We start from the raw sequence: 18,976 nt of genomic DNA on the forward strand, positions 1-18,976 counted from the left end.
AATTATTACCACCAATCTTCGTGTTAACTCTCTTTGATCAGTGCTGTGGATGTGCTAGATTCAGGTGTGTGTGTTTGCGTGTGTGTATCTATCTGTCTGTGTTTGAGGGGGATTGAGGACAAAACAAGAAAGATGTTGAATGAGAACCAGAATGGAATTAACTGTGCAGTGCAGCTTGAGTGACCTATTCGGAAGTTATGCGTGGGGTCCTTGGTACATGTATAGTTTTTCCAAAATGGTATAGAAATGGGATAAAAACTTATGTCATTTTCTATTTTGAAATAATAGGTATGGTTTCATAAACCAAATCAATACTTTCTGTAGAGTTTCAAGTGAAAATATTTATAGTAATAAAATCTCTTTTTCCCTATTCCTACTCTTTTTACACTTTCTTGCTTCTCTCCTCCCTTCTTTGCTTTCCACATTTCATGCTTACTAAAAAAGCCATAAGAAAAGGTGAATGTATTTATTTAAATACATTTTTATGTGTGTGCCAGCATTAGTGAGTTAATCAACTGTCAATGCAAATTTATAGCTATCATGTATTTATCTCTATAAATAATTCTCTTATGTGAAAATCACCTTACTGGCTGGTTGCTAAAGAATTTCAATTATGTGCTTTTAAAAGAAGACTTGTTGAGTTTTTACAATTAAACATTTGACTGTCTTCCAATAATGTACTGATTATATCCACAGTCTTGGATTGTGAAACTATTAAATCTGACGTGAAAAGATAGACAGTTTGCTGTATAAAAATGAAATATATATATTCAGCAAACATGAAACCAAACAACAAACTAGAAAAACATATTTGCCACAAGTATAAAGGACAACTTTTCAATTTTCTTCTATCCAAAGAACTTTTACAATAGTAATGTATAATAAAAAAAAGATGAAGGGTCAAGAAACATGGAAATGTATTTCATTGTATAAATGAAGTGGTGAAAATTCAAATAAGGATGTTATATCATTTTTTGTCTATCACATTGGCAAAATATAAAGGAATTGGTAATGTGTAGTTTTGAAGAGGAAAGTACTGCTGGTGGAAGTGTACATTTGTATTAAGCTTTTTGGACATCTAGTTGTTGATATTTGCCAAATTTCAAATATATTTATGCCTTCATCAATTTCATTTATTAACATATACCATAAAATGTATTTGGATAGTTATATTTTTTCTAAAATATTATAGCCAAGGTACACAGGTAGGTTTATACTTCTTGCAGTATTATGACACAAAAACACTGGGACATTTCTTTTTTTTTTGAATTTTATTTAATTTATTTTTTTATACGTAGGTTCTTTGTAGTCATCCATTTTATACACGTCAGTGTATACATGTCAATCATTTCTAAGTGCCCATTAACATAAGACCAATTAAATAATGTTTTATATGTATATGTAATGTAGCCATTAAAAATGAGGGATACAACATAGGAATGAAAAGACTTCCACCATATATTGTTAAATTAATAAGTAAAATAAATCAATATATGAAACATTGTGTGTAGTGTGATACTACCCGATTAAAAGTTACTTAAGTAAAATTAAAAGAGGGATGGGAAGAAATATACAATGTTTGTTTTTTTTCTGTAGACAGTTCTAATAGAAAAGTCACCACATTGTTAACTGCTTACCTCTTGACATTGGGGGAAAGGTGTGGGAAGGAGCTGAAGGAAAATTTAATTTGTCTCCTTACAAATCTCTGTTTTCTTAAAGAACATTCCCTATTTCTATAATTAACTCAAAAAATATACTGATTATGTTATTACCTGAAACAATGAAACTGTTTCAAAATTGAAATAGATTATTTAAATAGGTATATATAAACTCAAGAGCAGTACGTTTTTTGTTGTTGTCATTCATGGTTTCTATTAAAAAACAAAACAAATACACACAGTATTCCTGAGGTTAATCTGAGAATCTTGTTTTACAAACTGCATGATATTTCTCTATAGTCTTTACCTCACATACCAGCCAGTGTTTTAGAAAATCCAGAGTGCTTTGTTCCATTTATACGAAAAATACCTGTGAGATAAGGTTTCTAAGAAATAATTGTTTTAGCTAGATTTTTAAAAATTCTGTCAAGTTACTGAAATGAGAGATAGTCTACTTTTAGTTAAAATTATGAATTGCAACTGCTTTATTCCTTTATATTAGTATATCAGAAATGGGTACTTTTCCTTTCTGTGTAATAAAGATGACTTATTTTTCTTCCTCCTCCTGGTAGCTTTCAGCCGTGCCCCAATTCCAATGGCTGTGGTCCGCAGAGAGCTCTCCTGTGAGAGCTACCCCATAGAACTCCGCTGTCCAGGAACAGATGTCATCATGATCGAAAGTGCCAACTATGGGAGGACTGATGACAAAATTTGTGACTCTGACCCTGCTCAGATGGAGAATATACGATGCTATCTGCCTGATGCCTATAAGATTATGTCTCAAAGGTATGATATTTCTAATATTCTTTGTGCATTTAATATAAACTCTCAACATGCATCTGTGTGACATACTGAGCATAGGTGCACATAAAATTGTGTACTTTAGGATACTTTGAACGACTTTTTCAATATCAAACTATTCCCCATATCACTAAAATGCTAGTGCTAGAAATTGTAAATGGCATTTGGAAAATATTAGAATGTATTAGATTATTTATTGTTTCATGTGTTCTATTCTGTGTTCTCTAGAACTGAGTTCATTAGTTGAGAAACTAAATTTATTTTTCAGTTTTCATAAACAGAATTATGTAATTTTCTCCAGAAATTACAGAAAAATTATTTTACTGCTAACAATGATTTCCATTAGTGTGGGAAAAAGAGTAAAATTTAAATTCAGAGGCAATTTTATAACTATTAATCAAAAAATAATAAAGACTATTGAGTAATGATTATTTGGCCTTGGAAAACAAAAATATTACTTTGATATCTAGTATATAAATTAATTTATTTAATACATTTAAACTATCTGAAATATTACCATAGTAAAATAGTATAAAGTACCATAGAATATCACTGGATAAGTAAAAAAAATCTTCAATTCTAAAGAGACTGGTCAATTAGAATCTATACTATAGAAAGTTTATATTAAAATTTCTTGATAAATTAGTTAAATATTAAATATATCTCAAATATTTGTTCACTTATTATGACTTCTCAGAAATCAGTGACAGAGTCATTCATTTACGATAAGCCTTCATACTTTCTGACTACTTGCTCACAAAGTAATTTTTAAAAACTTAATATATGATTTACTTAGTAAATTTGTTTTTCATTAGGATTTCTATTTAGGCATCTCTTTCTTTTGTTTAAGGACTTCTTAAAATATGGGGGAGATCAAACATATGTAAAAATGAATTGAATTATAAAAGCAAAGACAGTGGATTTTAAGGATTATCTTTCTTGTACTTAAGAAAGCCTGCCTTATTTTTAACCTTCTTGATACATAAAATTCTGATATTTACATTGATAGTCAATATTTTTATAAATTTCTGTCGTATAACTTATTCAAAGAAATTATCACATGCCAGGATTTTGATGATCAGAGCATCTGAGGTATACATGAAGGATAGTGGTCTCTGGGCAAATCTGAGAGCTTTTATTTGTCTATTTCTAAAATGCTGGCTCATGCTAAGGTGAGTGTTAATGAGAAATAAGATTTTAAAATTAGCGATTCCATTTAAGGTTGGTTGCATTTGGTTCTTCTTCTTGTCTCTTGTTATATATTGACATACCTCCAGCTATGGCTAAATTCTCTGATGTTATACCTAAAAGAAATCTAATCATTTTGTTGCCTGTAGGTGTTATAATCATCTTTCAGGAGTGGTTATTCCATAAGTAGTATGGAATGGGCACCATGACTAAATTGTTATTTTATTTGTTTCAGTCAGAAAACCAAACACAGGATTCTTCAGAATCCATTCGGAAAGTGGGTTGAGGAGGATTTTCTGCTTTTCTGTGATTAGGTTTTCATTTAAAGTGTAGCAGAAGCATTAACTTCACTAGCTTTTTGATCTCTATATGATTTTCACCAGAATTGTCTTAATCCTTTCATTGATATTATTAATGGCTCCCAAAATAAGCCCTTAATCTTATAATTATTGCAAAAAATAGTTACAGTGGATCCTCTCTCTGGAGCTACTGAATTATATGGGATGCATCTGTATAGTGACAAATCTGCAGAGTAAAATTGCTTTAAGCACCCTGAGTAAATCATTTGTAGAAGCCTTCCTGGGGGGTTCTCAACTAAGAATTGTCAGTTAAAATAGCTGTGGTTGATTCTCCATGGAGGCAAGTTTCTTGCTTGTATTTAGACCATTAAATGTACTACATTTACACTTGTCCAAAATAAATGGAGAGAAGAAATCTGGTCCCATTTTGTAAGCTACCAAGATATGGGATGATCACATCCACTTAAGCTACTTTATAATGAACTCTCACTGTCACGCCAATGATAGCATGTTAAATAATGTTCATAATTACTAATTATGATATGGGCACATAATATTAATTATGATTTCAACAGTTTAAATAATGTGTTTGAATTAAAATAATAGTAGAAAATATCTTTTCCAAAAGGTGTTTTAGATTATTGTGTTTTCTTTCATTTAAACTTCTAGAAAGATATTATATCAGCCTAAAAGTTTTAAGCATGTCTCTACATGGGAGGATTATCACTAAACTCAAAAAATTATTTGTGTGTCTTTGCATAACCTTGTTAAAAACGCTTCCTAACTTACTTCAGCCTCATAAATTAGACAGATGTCACAGGCTATTGGGACTTCTATTCATGCAGATGTTTGAATACACATTGAATGAATGCATAAATAAAACTGTATACTAACATGTTAGTTAGGTGTGAAAAATTGGGGACTTGAATCAGAAAGGGTATGACATGTGATTTCCACATTTTTTTCCCCAGTAGAACTATACAATCTGATATCTGCTCTAGAGAAGTCAGTTTCCTCACTGCCTTTCAGATTGAGCCTGGTGTTCTCAAATCTAAGTGTGTTCTCATGCCATTCTGTCCCCGATTTCTCTGAGTGTTCTGTGCTTTACTTTTTTCATTATACTACCAGAAGACTTTTTCATTATACTACTAGAACACATTTATTTATTCTTCTCAGAACTTCTGAGGCCACTCACCTGTTATCATCTACATCCATCATTTTTACATCCAAACAATAAATGTGTAGTATCATATTTTAGACAGTTTTCTTGTGTAAAGTAAATTGTAGGCTTCTAGAGGGCAGAGTTTCTCTTATCTTACCTAAAACTAACTTTTAATATGTAATAATCAAATATATGCATATATATATATTTCAAATCAAACCAAATATATATATATTTCAAATCAAATCAAATATATGTATAAATTTAGAAATACCCCATCCAATTTTGTCATGCCATTTAAAAACTTTCTTAACTTTATTTTCTGAGTCATTTTTGTTTCTTTTTACTTTATATACTTAAAAGTTTAAAAAGATGGTACATATAGCTTTTGAATATAAATGTGAAAATGACTGTTGGCAACCGATAACTACAGAAATTTTACATTTTTAATGCAGCTGAGGTGTTTATGTTTTCTTCAGCTGTTAATGGAAATACTTGTATTTTTTTTCTCTTCAATCATTTTTATTGAAGTCTGGTTGATAAAACTTGCATTTATTAATTCCACCAATGCCTGAAAGTCCATGATATGCCGTTCACTATGACAATTACTCTGCAGTTTGGTGGTTAAATAAATCTGGCATGGTTCCTGTCCACAAAACTGTAGTTTTTTGGCCAATAAAAAACAAATAGCTATATCATTTGTTCAGTAATTTATCTTTATCTGTTACATTTATTGAAGAGTTCAAAACATGAAGGAATACTCTTTTACCTAGATGATATTAGGGAGTATTCACTGAAGAGAAAGTGTTAGGCTCGTCCTTGAAGGATTGCAGCGTTAGTGGAACCGGAAGAGACCAAAGTGATATTAGATATGTAAGTGGATGAACGCCAAAAAAGATCGTGGGAAACAGCTTCTCTTCAGTAACCCTTCACCCATCCTTTTCTGTCATGGCTTCACAAGCTTATTGGTGTCTGCTGTGCACAGCTTACTCTCTCTAGGCCCTCTTCCAAACGTGCCTGAAGCCAGCCCTCCACCATCATCCATCCCTATAGACCCAGTACACCTTGACAATTCGATGATAAACTAGCCTGGATGCTATTCCCTTGTCATTAAAAGCTCCGAATGGAGTCCTTCTTATAAATTGGACATAGATTCCATCTAAATGTGGGAAGTTTGAATATCATATATAATGATATCTTCACACCAGCTTTTTATGACAAATATTTTAAACATGTGGCATAACAGCCTTATTCTGCATAGAGTTGCCCATATATTTTTAGTTGAAAAGGAATTTTGAACAAGCATGTATATATGTATAGGAAGTACAGTGATTTATTGAGGTATATATACTGAAAATTGCACACATGATAAGTGTGCAACTCATTGAATTTTCACAAACCAAGCTTATCTAACAACAACTAAGTAAAGACAGAATGTTAAGGGTACCTCAGACACCCCACTTTGTGCTCTGTACCAGCCATCCTCCCCTCAACCAAGAATTGCTGCTATTGGGACTTCTGTCATCTTAAATTATTTTGCTCATTTTATAATTTAAATAAATGGATTCATATAGAATATGCTTTTTGGTGTCTAGCTTCTCACATTCAGTGTATTCAGTTTTAAATATAACTTTCTTGAAGCATTTTTATATATCAAATTCACCCATTTCGAGTGTACAATGATTTTTTTTTTTTTTAGTAAATTTACCAAGTGATACAATCATCACCATGTCAGTTTTAGATCATTTACATCACCACAGTAAGAGTCTTCACACCCATTGTTGTTAATCCCCATCTCCTTCTCCACCCCATGCAATGACTAGTCTATTTTCTGTCTTTGTGTCCATCCTTCATGCATTACTTTTTTAAGCTAAATCCTGAATATTTGAAGTCAAGTTAGATTTAGTGGGTGTTTCAGTGGGGACGTTATCAAAGAAATACTAGCAGTTATTCCTGGAGGCATGGACATAAATATGTTGCTTGCCTTTTGAATTATGTTAGAATCAAAGATCATGAATCTACACATTTAAAAAGTACCCTCTTTAGGGTTTTCTATCAAGGAGAGATGTGAAACGTATAAAGTAGGAGTAAGTTTTTTCTGATTAAATGAGTGATTTAAGTTTTACTTTTAATCTTCCAGCACCATTTTAGCAATATTACATTTTCACATATCATAGTCACATCAAGAACATGCGGAAAAAAAAAAAAAAAAAGAAAAAGAGGCAGGGAGGGAGAATTGTTTCTCACCTTTCCGGAAAAGTTATGTTTCAGTTTATATCGTATCACTTCAGGGGATTTTACAGTATACAAAAAGACCTTTGTTTTTGTTGTGTTTAATCCTGATGAAGTTAACTCTTTCAATAGCAGTAGAAGAAGAAACGCCAGTGGCAGTTTTTGTATGTACATTGCTGAATAAATGTTCTGCAATAACTGTGTATGTAGACATGAGTTTTTCAATTTGAGTATTCTCCTTTGCTTCCTTGACAGATTCATTACATCATGTCTTGTATTTCTCTTATGAATTATAGCAGATCAAAAACAACCCTGCATATCAGGGACTTTTCCATTGAATCCATATTCTAATGCAGTATAATGAACAAAAGAACAGATAGGCCTAGAAACAGAAGGGAAAAAAGAGGGAAGGAAATGAAGGAAGGAAGGAAGAAAACTCCCATTCCCAAAGCCCAAATGTAGAGGATATGAAGAAACTGGAAAGTTTCTATCTGGAAAGCATTTATCTCTTCTTCTCTAATATTTTGTCCCATTTTGATTCTGAGAATACATATTTGATAATATTCTACTAAAATGCTTCCTAGTAATCTTTACTAATATTAACTTAATTTTGAATGAAATTATATGTTATGTATGTGTAGTTTGAAATTCAGAAAGTTAGTAAATGATTCAAGTATTTCAGGATAGCTTAGGAAAAAAGTTAAAGGGAGTTGTGTTGGCTGTCTCTTACAGGTCTTGGGGAGTATTAACCCTTTGTGCAGCCATTTTCTAAGCACTGTTCATGGAAACGTGGAATCCCTGAGTCCTTTCTTGGGATTCCACAGCGTCCAAACTATTTTCATAAAAATTCTGACATAAAATTTGCCATTTTGATTGTATTTGACATAGGCACTGATGGTGCAAAAGCAGTGGTAGGTAACTGTGGGCATCTTAGCAGGGATCAAGGTAGCAGCAACAGTGTACTTTTAAAAATATGTCAGTTATTTTAATTTCTAATATGATAAATATTGATAGCTATAACTCGTATAAACTGATAGTCTTTGAGAATCTTAATTATTTTGAGAGTTAAAAAGGTCATGAGACAAAAACTTAGGAAAATCGATGATTCATCAAACACAACTATTTTTTCATTTCTACTTATTGGCTGAAAATTAGTGATTTGTGTTTTGTTCTCATTGTTTTTACATTGCGTAATACTCATTCTATTTGCTTTAATATCATCTAGACATTTTCTATGAGTGAATTATTTTTGAAGGGAAGAATATCTGCATGTTATAGAGTAGCCCCTGCTAATGCAGAATCAAATGAGAATTAGACTCATTGCCTGAAAATTACTAACATAATTTTCTGTTCAGACACTCATAATTCTCATAAAATTATGAAAACCTCCTTAAATTAAAAATAAAACGATTAAAACAATAGAAACTTAGAATAGCTAATTTTTAAATAAAAAGTACTGCACAGGTTAACTGTATGATTTTGTAGGACGGGAGGGAGAGCCCTGCCATGATGTTCTAAACACAAATATCTTGGAAGAAGTAAATTTATAAGTATGTATACGGAAAAATATTTTTCAATTTAATGTATTGTTGATGTCAATTTTCTTTTTTAAAAAGAGTCAACCTTGTAAAGACAGAGTTTAAGAAGTCTTGGGCACTCTTTGTTTCCAGGCACTTTTTAAATTTTCTGAGTTCTTTTTAATTTAGCAGTGTTAATGGTTATTCCAATGCTTGTAGCCATTAGTAAATGCATTGGCAAACAAACTAAACAAAATAAACCTAGAAAGGACCTAGAAATACAGGTAGAGTGACAATGATAGATTTACCTGGAATTTGCCCTGTTTCTCATAGATTTATAAAACATAAGAATCACTTTTTTTTCATTCATAGTAAATGACAATCATAATCGTTTCCCCACCTCTAGCTTTTTAGAAATTTTTTACTCTGTGGTCACTATGTAGAACTTGACATCTTGTGTAAAGTGTTTAGAAGATATTACCAAGAGAAGAAACATAAGTAGTTTCTGAAAATTAGAGAATATAGGATAAAAACACCAAAGCAGTTATCTTGAGTATAACTGAAATGCAAATGGAAAAGAACTAAGCAGATTATGAACATAAATTCTGTCACTGATTAATGGGATGTCACTGGACTCTGGAGGAAAATAATTTACAGTGATACGTAGCAGATATTTAGAATAAATACCTCAGTTTCTCTATCATTACAATGATTTTGAAGATTGCTGAGGATATTGGGGCAGTGGCTTTCGAAGTACTTTGCCTTTCAGTTTTCGTTTTACTGATGAGAAGGCTAAGTTACACAGAGTTACGAAATTTACTTGAAATTACTTAACTTACTGTATGGTACAAACATACCTGCTCTCTTTGGGCACAAGGCCTGTGATTTTTTTACTGTGCTCTTTTTTCTTCTTCTAAGACACTAAGACTACTTTTTTTTCTCTTTTTTTAAATTTGAGTGTAGTTGATTTACAATATTGTGTTAGTTTTAGGTGTATAGCGAAGTGATTCAGTTATATATATATATTTTTTTTCCAATTATTTTTCTACTATAAGTTATTATATCGAATATTGTTCCGTGTTATACAGTAAATCCTTGTTACTCATCTGTTTTATGTAGAGTAGGTTGTATCTGTTAATCACATACTCCTAATTTATCCCCCCCTTTCCCCTTTGTAACCATAAGTTTGAGTTCTAATTCTGTGAGTCTGTTTTGTGTATAGAATCATTTGTACTATTTTTTTAGATTCCAGATATAAGTGATATAATATTTATCTTCATCTGACTTCCCTCAGTATGATAACCTCATACTAATTGCTGCAAATAGTAATATTTCATTCTTTTTTATGACTAATATTCCATTGTGTTTATGTACCATATCTTCTTTACCCATTCATCTGGTGATGGACACTTAGGTTGCTTCTATGTCTTGGCTCTTGTACATAGTGCTGCTATGAACATTGGGGTACAAGTATCTTTTCGAATTAGAGGGTTTTTTTTCTGGATATATGCCCAGGAGTGCGAATGCTGGGTCATACGTATGGTAGCTCTATTTTTAGTTTTTTAAGGAAACACCATACTGTTTTCCATAGTGGCTGCCCAATTTACATTCCTACTTAACAGTATAGGAGAGTTATTATCTGTAGACTTTTTGGTGATAGCCAGTCTGACAGGTATGAGGTGATACCTCATTGTGGTTTTGATTTGCATTTCTCTAATAACTAGTGATACACTAAGAATAATTTTTGTCACAAGGAAAGGTCTTTTCCTGTTTTTAGTACATCAGAAAAAGCAAGTCAGATAGTCAAATCCATCCACATTTTATATAATTCCATCTGTTGGTCAAACAAGAGAAGGGTTTTAATAAAACCAACCTTACAAAATTGATCAGTGTAGCCATTTAGTTTCATCTTCAGGAAAATATCCTTAATATTTAGGATATTATGTGCTTGAATAAATAGAAAAGATATTCAGTTGTTATTGATAATAATAATACCTGTTAACATTTATTGTGTGCTTTTTATTTGCCGTAAACTCTGGCAATGAATTTACCTTTCATTATCTCATTTATTCCTCTCAATAACACTAAGAGATACATATTGTTATCACTTCCATTATACAAATAAGTAATTAAAGCACATAGAAATTAACTTGCTGAAGAATTTATTTTAAGCCAATGTACTACTGCCTTATTTGAGGATTTGGGGTTTTGTTTATTGTAACAAAGATGATAAAATGATAAAATGTTAAGATTAGTTAAGAACAGTGCTCCTGATTATGATCATGATGGTGAGAAAAGAACCTCATTCCATCTCATGGAAACATTCAACCAAATATTGGATTGGTTTGTCTCAGGTTTGATTAATGTTCAATTACAGCCATACATAGATTTTTATTATTGAAGTTTTTGATAGAAATGATTAAATTATTGTGAATCTGAAACTCTCCAGCCTCTCAACCCCTTTTTTATTTGAATCAATTATGTTTACAAAATGTTCTGTATGATGTCATGTTTCTTGGAAAAACATGCATTGATAGAACAGAGCCAATTGTATTACTAAATATTCCAGCTATAACCGTATATAAAGCAATATTTATTGACAACGTTGTATGAGCCAGGCAGTGTTCTAAGTACTTTATATGAATTAACTCATTTAATTCTTTGTTCACTCCTATGAAATGGATACTATTGTTATCTTTACTGATGGGGGAACTAAAGAGTTTGATTAACATCCCAAAGTTACACAGTTCCATGGCAAAGCTGCAATTTTAACCTAGGAAATCCAGCTTCAAAATCCAGGATAACTACTACAATCTCTTGGCTGGTGTGCTCTGTCTAAATTATCTATTTTTAACAAAAGACCTAACCCAGGAAACAAGTATGAACCAGTCACTGTTCCTGAAAAGAAAACACACGTGTGTGCGTGTGTGCATGTTCACCCACACACATATGTACACCGTTAAGTGGTTTGTTGTCATATTCACATACAAATAATGAAAACATGACATGAAACTTATTAAATTATATGACATTTATTTTCTGCCTTAGGATAAGTTTTCAGGAAAAATCACTCAAGTACTTGTGATAAAATTTTTCATAAGAAAAACTATGAAATCAGATTTTGTTATTGTTTTTAACATTTTAGAGTTTATAGGGAAACAATTATCTATAGAAATACTTCAGTAAAGGTGAACTTATGGGTGGTAATGGGAATAATACACCAGTTTCTATATGTGTATGGAAATAAAAGAAAATAGGTATCAGTTAATGTGCAAACTTCAGAACAATGAGGACTCATGAGAGAAGCTAAATATATCATGTGGGCACTTTGAAATACTTGTAAATGAGAAAATGTGTCATGCCAGCCTTTTTTAATCAAACTTGAATGTAAGTAACAGTGTGCATTAAAATTTCTAATGTTTTATATAATGAGATTTTAACCAGCATTAAACTCCACGAAGTTTTTGATAATAGTTATAAAAATGAAAGTGGATCTTTATTTGTACCACACTATGGTAACTTTGCTTTATTATAGAGGTCAGTTTACTCTTATTTGATATTTTCCATTTTATTTTTCATTTTCTGCCAGGTTATGCTGAAAACATATTGGTAAATTTGCCTCCATGAATACTCTATTAGACACAAGCTTTAACTGATTTATTTTTTCTTTATTATTAAGAATATGACTAAATAAATTATAGTTAATAAATCATTCTGCATAATACATTTTCAGTTTCTCATTATGTGATCTGATTAGTTTAACTCTAAGAAAAATGGTATTTCCCAAGTTGTTGGGGAATAACCATTACTCTACCATTTGTTAATATGAAAAAATGAATTTATTGATACCAGTTTCTGTAAAATTAGATATTTACTTTGTCACATGTGTTGCAGGAAGATATGTAAATCATATTTATTTGTAACTTGGTTTACCAAATGGTAAAAGCAAAATATGTTTCTTCATGCATATGGGCTTATTTCTATATATAAATATATGTTTGTTAGCTTTGGCTCAAAAAGACTTTGATCTTTCCAAAAATGCTAGTACCCATGACTATTAGTACTATCAACCTTGTGAAAATAAACATTTGGAACTCTTTCTTGGACTTGTTAGTGTATTGAGGAAGTAATATTAGGAAAAGAATATAATTCTACAAAAATATTGCCATATAAAAAAGAGAAAAACATACTTCAAGAGTATTATAAAAGACAAAAAGAGAAATTAAATGGCTATGGGTTCAAACCTTCAAATGTAACAATATAGTAATGTTATGTGAAAGATTTATGAGTCCTCTACCAATATGAACATCTTATTAAAGATAATATTCTAAAATTATCTCCTGATTTAAGGGCATTGACTTTTTTATTTCATAGTAATAGTAGTTTTTGTTTTAGTTTCAGAGTTATGCCCACTAAGGCCAGACAACATGCTACATCCTTGAGCATTTCTGTTATATATGAATGTGATTCTGATAAATATCTAAATGTTTCTAATTTTATTTAGATACTATTTTTTATTATCTTATTTCTCTCCCCAAACCACAACTTTTTGTCTTTCCATTAGAATATGCTGTAAAAGTACCTGAAACCAGTTTCATTGCTTACAATCTTCTAGAGAGTGTGAATTATTTCTCTGAAGGTATTTTAGAAATTAGGTTCACAAAAATGTACTCCTTTTTCACAAATTAGTCTCGGCAAAATTTGTCACATTAAAAGGCCTTTCACCTTTCCAAGAAATTCAAGTAGATCATTCTTGCCTGAGGAGATAAGATTCTGAATTATTTCCAAGTTCAGGTCTTAAAAAACAAAACAAAATAAAACAAAACAATAACTATAGTCTTTCAAATGACCTTACATTCAATTATTTCCTCCAATAGCATTTCCCTGCTGTGATATAACAAAAAATACAACTATAACAACAAAAATTATATATAATCTTTCAATAAAAGACATGGAAAAGCATAAATTAATAAAAACAACACAAGCCCACATGGATACTGGAATGGAATATTAGCCTCATTATGCAAATTAACAGAAAAAAATGTCTCAGAATAAGTTGTGAGGTGCATAACATGTATCTAAAATATTACATTATTATATGTAAAGGAAAATATAATTATCTATGTGATATAATTGAATACATATTTTATAGCTGTAATTGCATTATAAAAGAAGGTCAGCAACAAATGATAAAAAGGAGCTGCAACATAAATTTTATCCCCCAGATACTTTTAGTCTGTTGTACCACAATTTCTTGTGGGAAACAATTGAAAAGCATGTTGTTTTGATGGTTATAGCATGAACTCAGTGTTTCCTTAGAGTGGCAGCTTTGAAACTGTTATGTCAGCAGTGTTGGCATTACATGTGTATACAGACACATGTACAAAAACACAAATAAAAGAGAACATAACTTCTCAGGTATAAGTATAGGGCATATATGATATGTATTTCTTGAATGCAGATTAATGTTAAGAAAAAATGTATTTGCCCTATAATCACATAGTTACATCATTATCTAATGGGTCAAGATTTCAGATGATTTTCTTTTTTCTATCATTTATTAAGTAGAGGGATATGTTTCTCATTCCATTTATTTGATTATTTTATTTTAAAATATTTTTTATTTGTGTGAGGATGGTAGAGCAGATATATTTATTTTATTTTACTGTTGATGGTACTGATGCTTAAACAGATAAAATGATTAATCCAAGGTTAAATGTGACCCTGTGCCTTTATTTATAGATTCACTAATCTATTTTTAAAACTAGTTTAGTTGGAAAACAGATTGACTCATATTTGGTTTTATGAAATAAAAGTATGTCTTTCATTTAGTAGCAAAATGAAAAAAACAGTTTAAATTCTTAGACTTTACAATTCAAAAATAAAATTTCCTAATTATAAGTGGAAGCAAATTGGAAATGAGATATTCAACAAAGATGTAGAGACTTTTTAAGAAAAAGCTGTCTCTTAGAGCTCCAAAATTATATTAGCTTTAGGAAGATGTTTAGAAACCACCCTCTTACTCCTCGGACATGTATGCCTTATCTTGTAGGTTCAGCGTACGTGCTTTGAAATCTTTGCAGCAGACTTTGGTTTGAAATTCGAGACATGTGTCCTGGTGCACATTGCTTCTCTGAGCAAGTTAGAAGTAATATACTTGCCTTGAAGGGCCATAATGAGGATAGAAAAGTTTATGTTTTTTCACATAGGTAGTAGCACAATGTTAAAGTGGTTATTATTATGACTAGAGGTAAATGTTTCTGTATTATTGTCTATTGTTGAATAAGAGGTGTCAGTCTGGATTTTAATGTTTGTTTTCCTATGTAAGTCAAAAGAGAAGTGCTTAAAGAATTCCTGTCTCAGAAAGACTCTCCATTTTGTCTTTAGCAATACATCAAGTTCATATTCCAAAGAAATATGATAGGATTTATTTATACTTGTAAATGTTTGTCTGGCTGTACTTATTTTAATTTTTTTAAATTTTATGATTTCTGTATAAAGAGTTCTGGCTCTGGGAAAATCCTTAAAGCACATGAAGTTTATCTTTGAAGCCAGAAAGGTTTTTTTTGGGGGGCAGGGTTGGAGGCTTTCACTTCTTTATGTTCTGGGACCGCAGGCCTCATTTTTTTAGTGTGTATAGTCTCTCTTCCCTATCCTAGTCCTTGCTTTATAGTCCTATATAAGAATGCCATTACTTTCTTACTTTAAAATTATCTCTGGGGCTTCCCTGGTGGCGCAGTGGTTGAGAGTCCGCCTGCCGATGCAAGGGACACGGGTTCGTGCCCCAGTCCAGGAGGATCCCACATGCCGTGGAGCGGCTGGGCCCGTGAGCCATGGCCGCTGAGCCTGCGCGTCCGGAGCCTGTGCTCCGCGACGGGAGAGGCCACAGCAGTGAGGGGACCGCATACCGCAAAAAAAAAAAAAAAAAAAAAAAAAAAAGTATCTCTGAAGCTAAGAATTGTTCTAATTTCAGGTGAAGCACATGCCTCAAAATGAGGGAAGAAGGCCTACCAAAGTGGTCCTGACATAGAATGAGAGAAATAGATGCTGGGGAGGTAATCAAAACTATCCACTCCTGCTCCAAAGGCAATTCAGAATTTTATGTGGAATATCACAAAATGATTTACCCTTAAATAGGAATAATGCCAGGTGTAATACTGTATAATATATTACAAAGCTATTATTATTTCTTGAAAGTGTTTGCTTCCCTCTTAGGAGTTCATCTACATACTTACAAGAGGCTATATTTCGAGCTATGAAAATGTCACTAGCTTGGCAAGAAATGTGGCTTGGGAATGTCTCCACACATCATTTCTTTAGTCTTGGCATTGAATAATCAAATTTTGTAGATTTTCTCTCTTCTAGTTAAGGTAGTGATTTCAAATAATAATCTTCGTGGAATTTTAAAGGAAGCCTTATACTTGTGAATTCCATCTCACCAGTGTCATTTTATTCTGTCATTATTGTTGGAAACATCTTGATAGACCACATAAGGAAGAGTCACCCACACACTGTTTACATCAGTAATTAACAGAGATAGAATTTTAGGAGGGATTTTAGGCAGTGTCATCACTCCAGAATTTTCCTCTTAATGAAGTAACTAGCACAGTGGGCGGCCAGCTGCATTTTTAAACCCAGCAGGCAAGATTGTGAAATAGAAACTATTAAGTGTCGGAAGGAAAGGTTTGAATATAACGTTTGCTACTACTGAAAATGATAAGAAGCTCTCTTGTAAGGAAATGCCTCTTAGACAGTCCAGTCTAGGAGCTTAGAAAACTTCAGGGCTCTTTCCAAATACATGTTGCCATACATTTTCTAGTATAGCTGGACATTTTGTAGGCTAAGGCCACAAAGCCTAAATAGGATCAGAATTCTCTGGCTTGTGAAGGCCGTCCTCCCTAAGACTAGATCCAGAATTATTTAAGTAGGCTCTTTTACATATACCTATAGGTTTGGGAATAAAGCAGTTGTCTCTCAGCACTGAGGTATTGATATTTTCAGAAGGAAAAATTGAAAAAGGAAAAAGCAGCTGTTTGAAAAACTAAACATACTAACTCCCATTCCTCTTAGATTTTTTCCCGCCTTTTCCTGAACTCTGGCCTTTGGGTTAATGGCACCAATGGCTAAGAATGGTTCCGATCCCAGGGAGGCACATGCCTAAAAATAAGGGAAGAATGCTCACCAAAAGTAAATCTGTATGTTCTTGAGAGAAAATGAGACATACAGTTGCTGGGGAGATAATCAACACTATCCATCCCCTAGTCCAAATACAATTCAGTATTTTATGTGGAATATCATAAAACGATTTCCCCTTTACTGGAAATAACAATGCTAATCACAAAGACTCAGAATCTCAGAATCTTTCAGGTCTCGGCAGTATCACCTCCCCCACATGAACCAAACCAAGCCAAAGAAGATAAACGTTGTTCCCACATGGTAGTACTTCACTTTTGAAAGAAAGAGAAGCAGTGCCTCTGTTTCAGTCTCAGAGCACTGGATGCCTTGTGATCTGATTGGAGATCCTGCCTGAAAGAAGAGATTTTTGGCACTAATTAAATTTGAATTCAAATTTTAGTTTTGTTGCAAGTTTTACATAGGCCTTTGCGAATTCTCCCTCTCTTTAATTTTTTTTTAATAAATTTATTTATTTTTGGCTGTATTGGGTCTCTGTTGCTGCATGCCGGCTTTCTCTATAGTTGCGGCGAGAGGGGGCTACTCTTTGTTGCGGTGCACGAGCTTCTCATTGTGGTGGCTTCTCTCGTTGCGGAGCACGGGCTCTAGGCACGTGGGCTTCAGTAGTTGTGGCATGTGGGCTCAGTAGTTGTGGCACGTGGGCTCAGTAGTTGTGGCACGTGGGCTCAGTAGTTGTGGCTCACGGGCTCTAGAGCGCAGGCTCAGTAGTTGTGGCACACAGGCTTAGTTGCTCCGCGGCATGTGGGATCTTCCCTGACCAGGACTTGAACCCGTGTCCCCTGCATTGGCAGGTGGATTCTTAACCACTGTGCCACCAGGGAAGCCCTCCCTCTCTTTTCATCACTGATCTGAGGAGACTAATACTGAAGCCCTGGGCTGGCATACACCCCTGAGTGTGTGTTGGTGCTTCTGACCTGAGACCTGGATGCCCCCTTTATGTTAGCATTGGCCTTCCACTCCAGCTTGTCAAGGTCAAACTGCTGAAAGAAACTGGATGTGGGAAGCACTGGTCAGGTTTCACACTAACCGCAACCTCTAAAATTACTTAAAAATTTTAAAATCAGTGATATTTTTGCTCGGAAATAAAATGTCCAGTTTAAAAAAGAAATGCCATCACATTTTGCTCTTAGGATGAAATAACTAGAGAATTCAGTGATGAAAGTTTTTAAATGTTTAAAATTTTGTATTATGACAACAGAAAAAAAGTCTTAAAACAATGTAAAATCTCAAATGATTTCTTCTTCCCCTTTCTTTAGTTCAAATTGCACTTTTAAATTTGATAAAACAATTCTATATGTTCTACCATAAAAATAATTGCTGCAGTTTTTACAGCATCCTAACTTCTCTTGTTAACACATATACTAAATGAACCATTGTTAGATATTGCATAGTAAATGGTATAATTCATTTGTAACAGGAAAAACAAACAAACAAAAAATATATATACTGCTTTTAGCAGCAACCAAACACTTGAAACTCATTTTCCATTTCAGTCTGAATAAAAAAAATAAATAAAAAGTCTGTTATAAACATATGAGATCTATTAATCGACCAAAAATTAGGAAACTTATTCATTATAGGAAGAAACTACTGTGCACTAAAATGCAAATCAAAAGTTCACTCTTCTGGTTTTTTGGAAACCTTTAAAGTTGTCTTATTTGAAAAGACAGGAAAGGAGAGAGTCAGATATTAGAGGAAAGAGAAAGGTATTACTATTTAAATCCCCAGCCTTCAAGAATGTAACTAATTAGCTGCTTCCAAGTTGTCAGCCTTGTTACCTGGCTAAGGTTTCCAAACCAGAAAGGGAGGAAGGTAATGGAGCCTTCTTCACCCTGAGGGCAGGGTAGAGGAAGGTGGCATGCATAGGGAAAAACCATAGATAGACAGCTTCCCTTGGTCTGTGTGCATCTGGCCTGTAACTAGTGT

The 18,976-nt window shown here is 32.8% G+C and overlaps 1 protein-coding gene across 4 annotated transcripts in view; it reads left to right on the top strand.

The window, feature by feature from the left end:
- Positions 1–18,976, top strand: part of ADGRL3 (adhesion G protein-coupled receptor L3) — a 703,409-nt gene that overhangs the window by 220,102 nt on the left and 464,331 nt on the right. For all 4 annotated transcript variants that reach the window (XM_032632860.1, XM_032632862.1, XM_032632861.1 and 1 more), the window contains exon 3: positions 2,231–2,444. In XM_032632860.1, the coding sequence (XP_032488751.1) occupies positions 2,231–2,444 (214 nt within the window). The remainder of the gene's footprint in view (positions 1–2,230; positions 2,445–18,976) is intronic.

Source organism: Phocoena sinus, chromosome 5 (assembly GCF_008692025.1).
Source record: "Phocoena sinus isolate mPhoSin1 chromosome 5, mPhoSin1.pri, whole genome shotgun sequence".
In the NCBI taxonomy this organism is placed as follows: Eukaryota; Metazoa; Chordata; class Mammalia; order Artiodactyla; family Phocoenidae; genus Phocoena; species Phocoena sinus.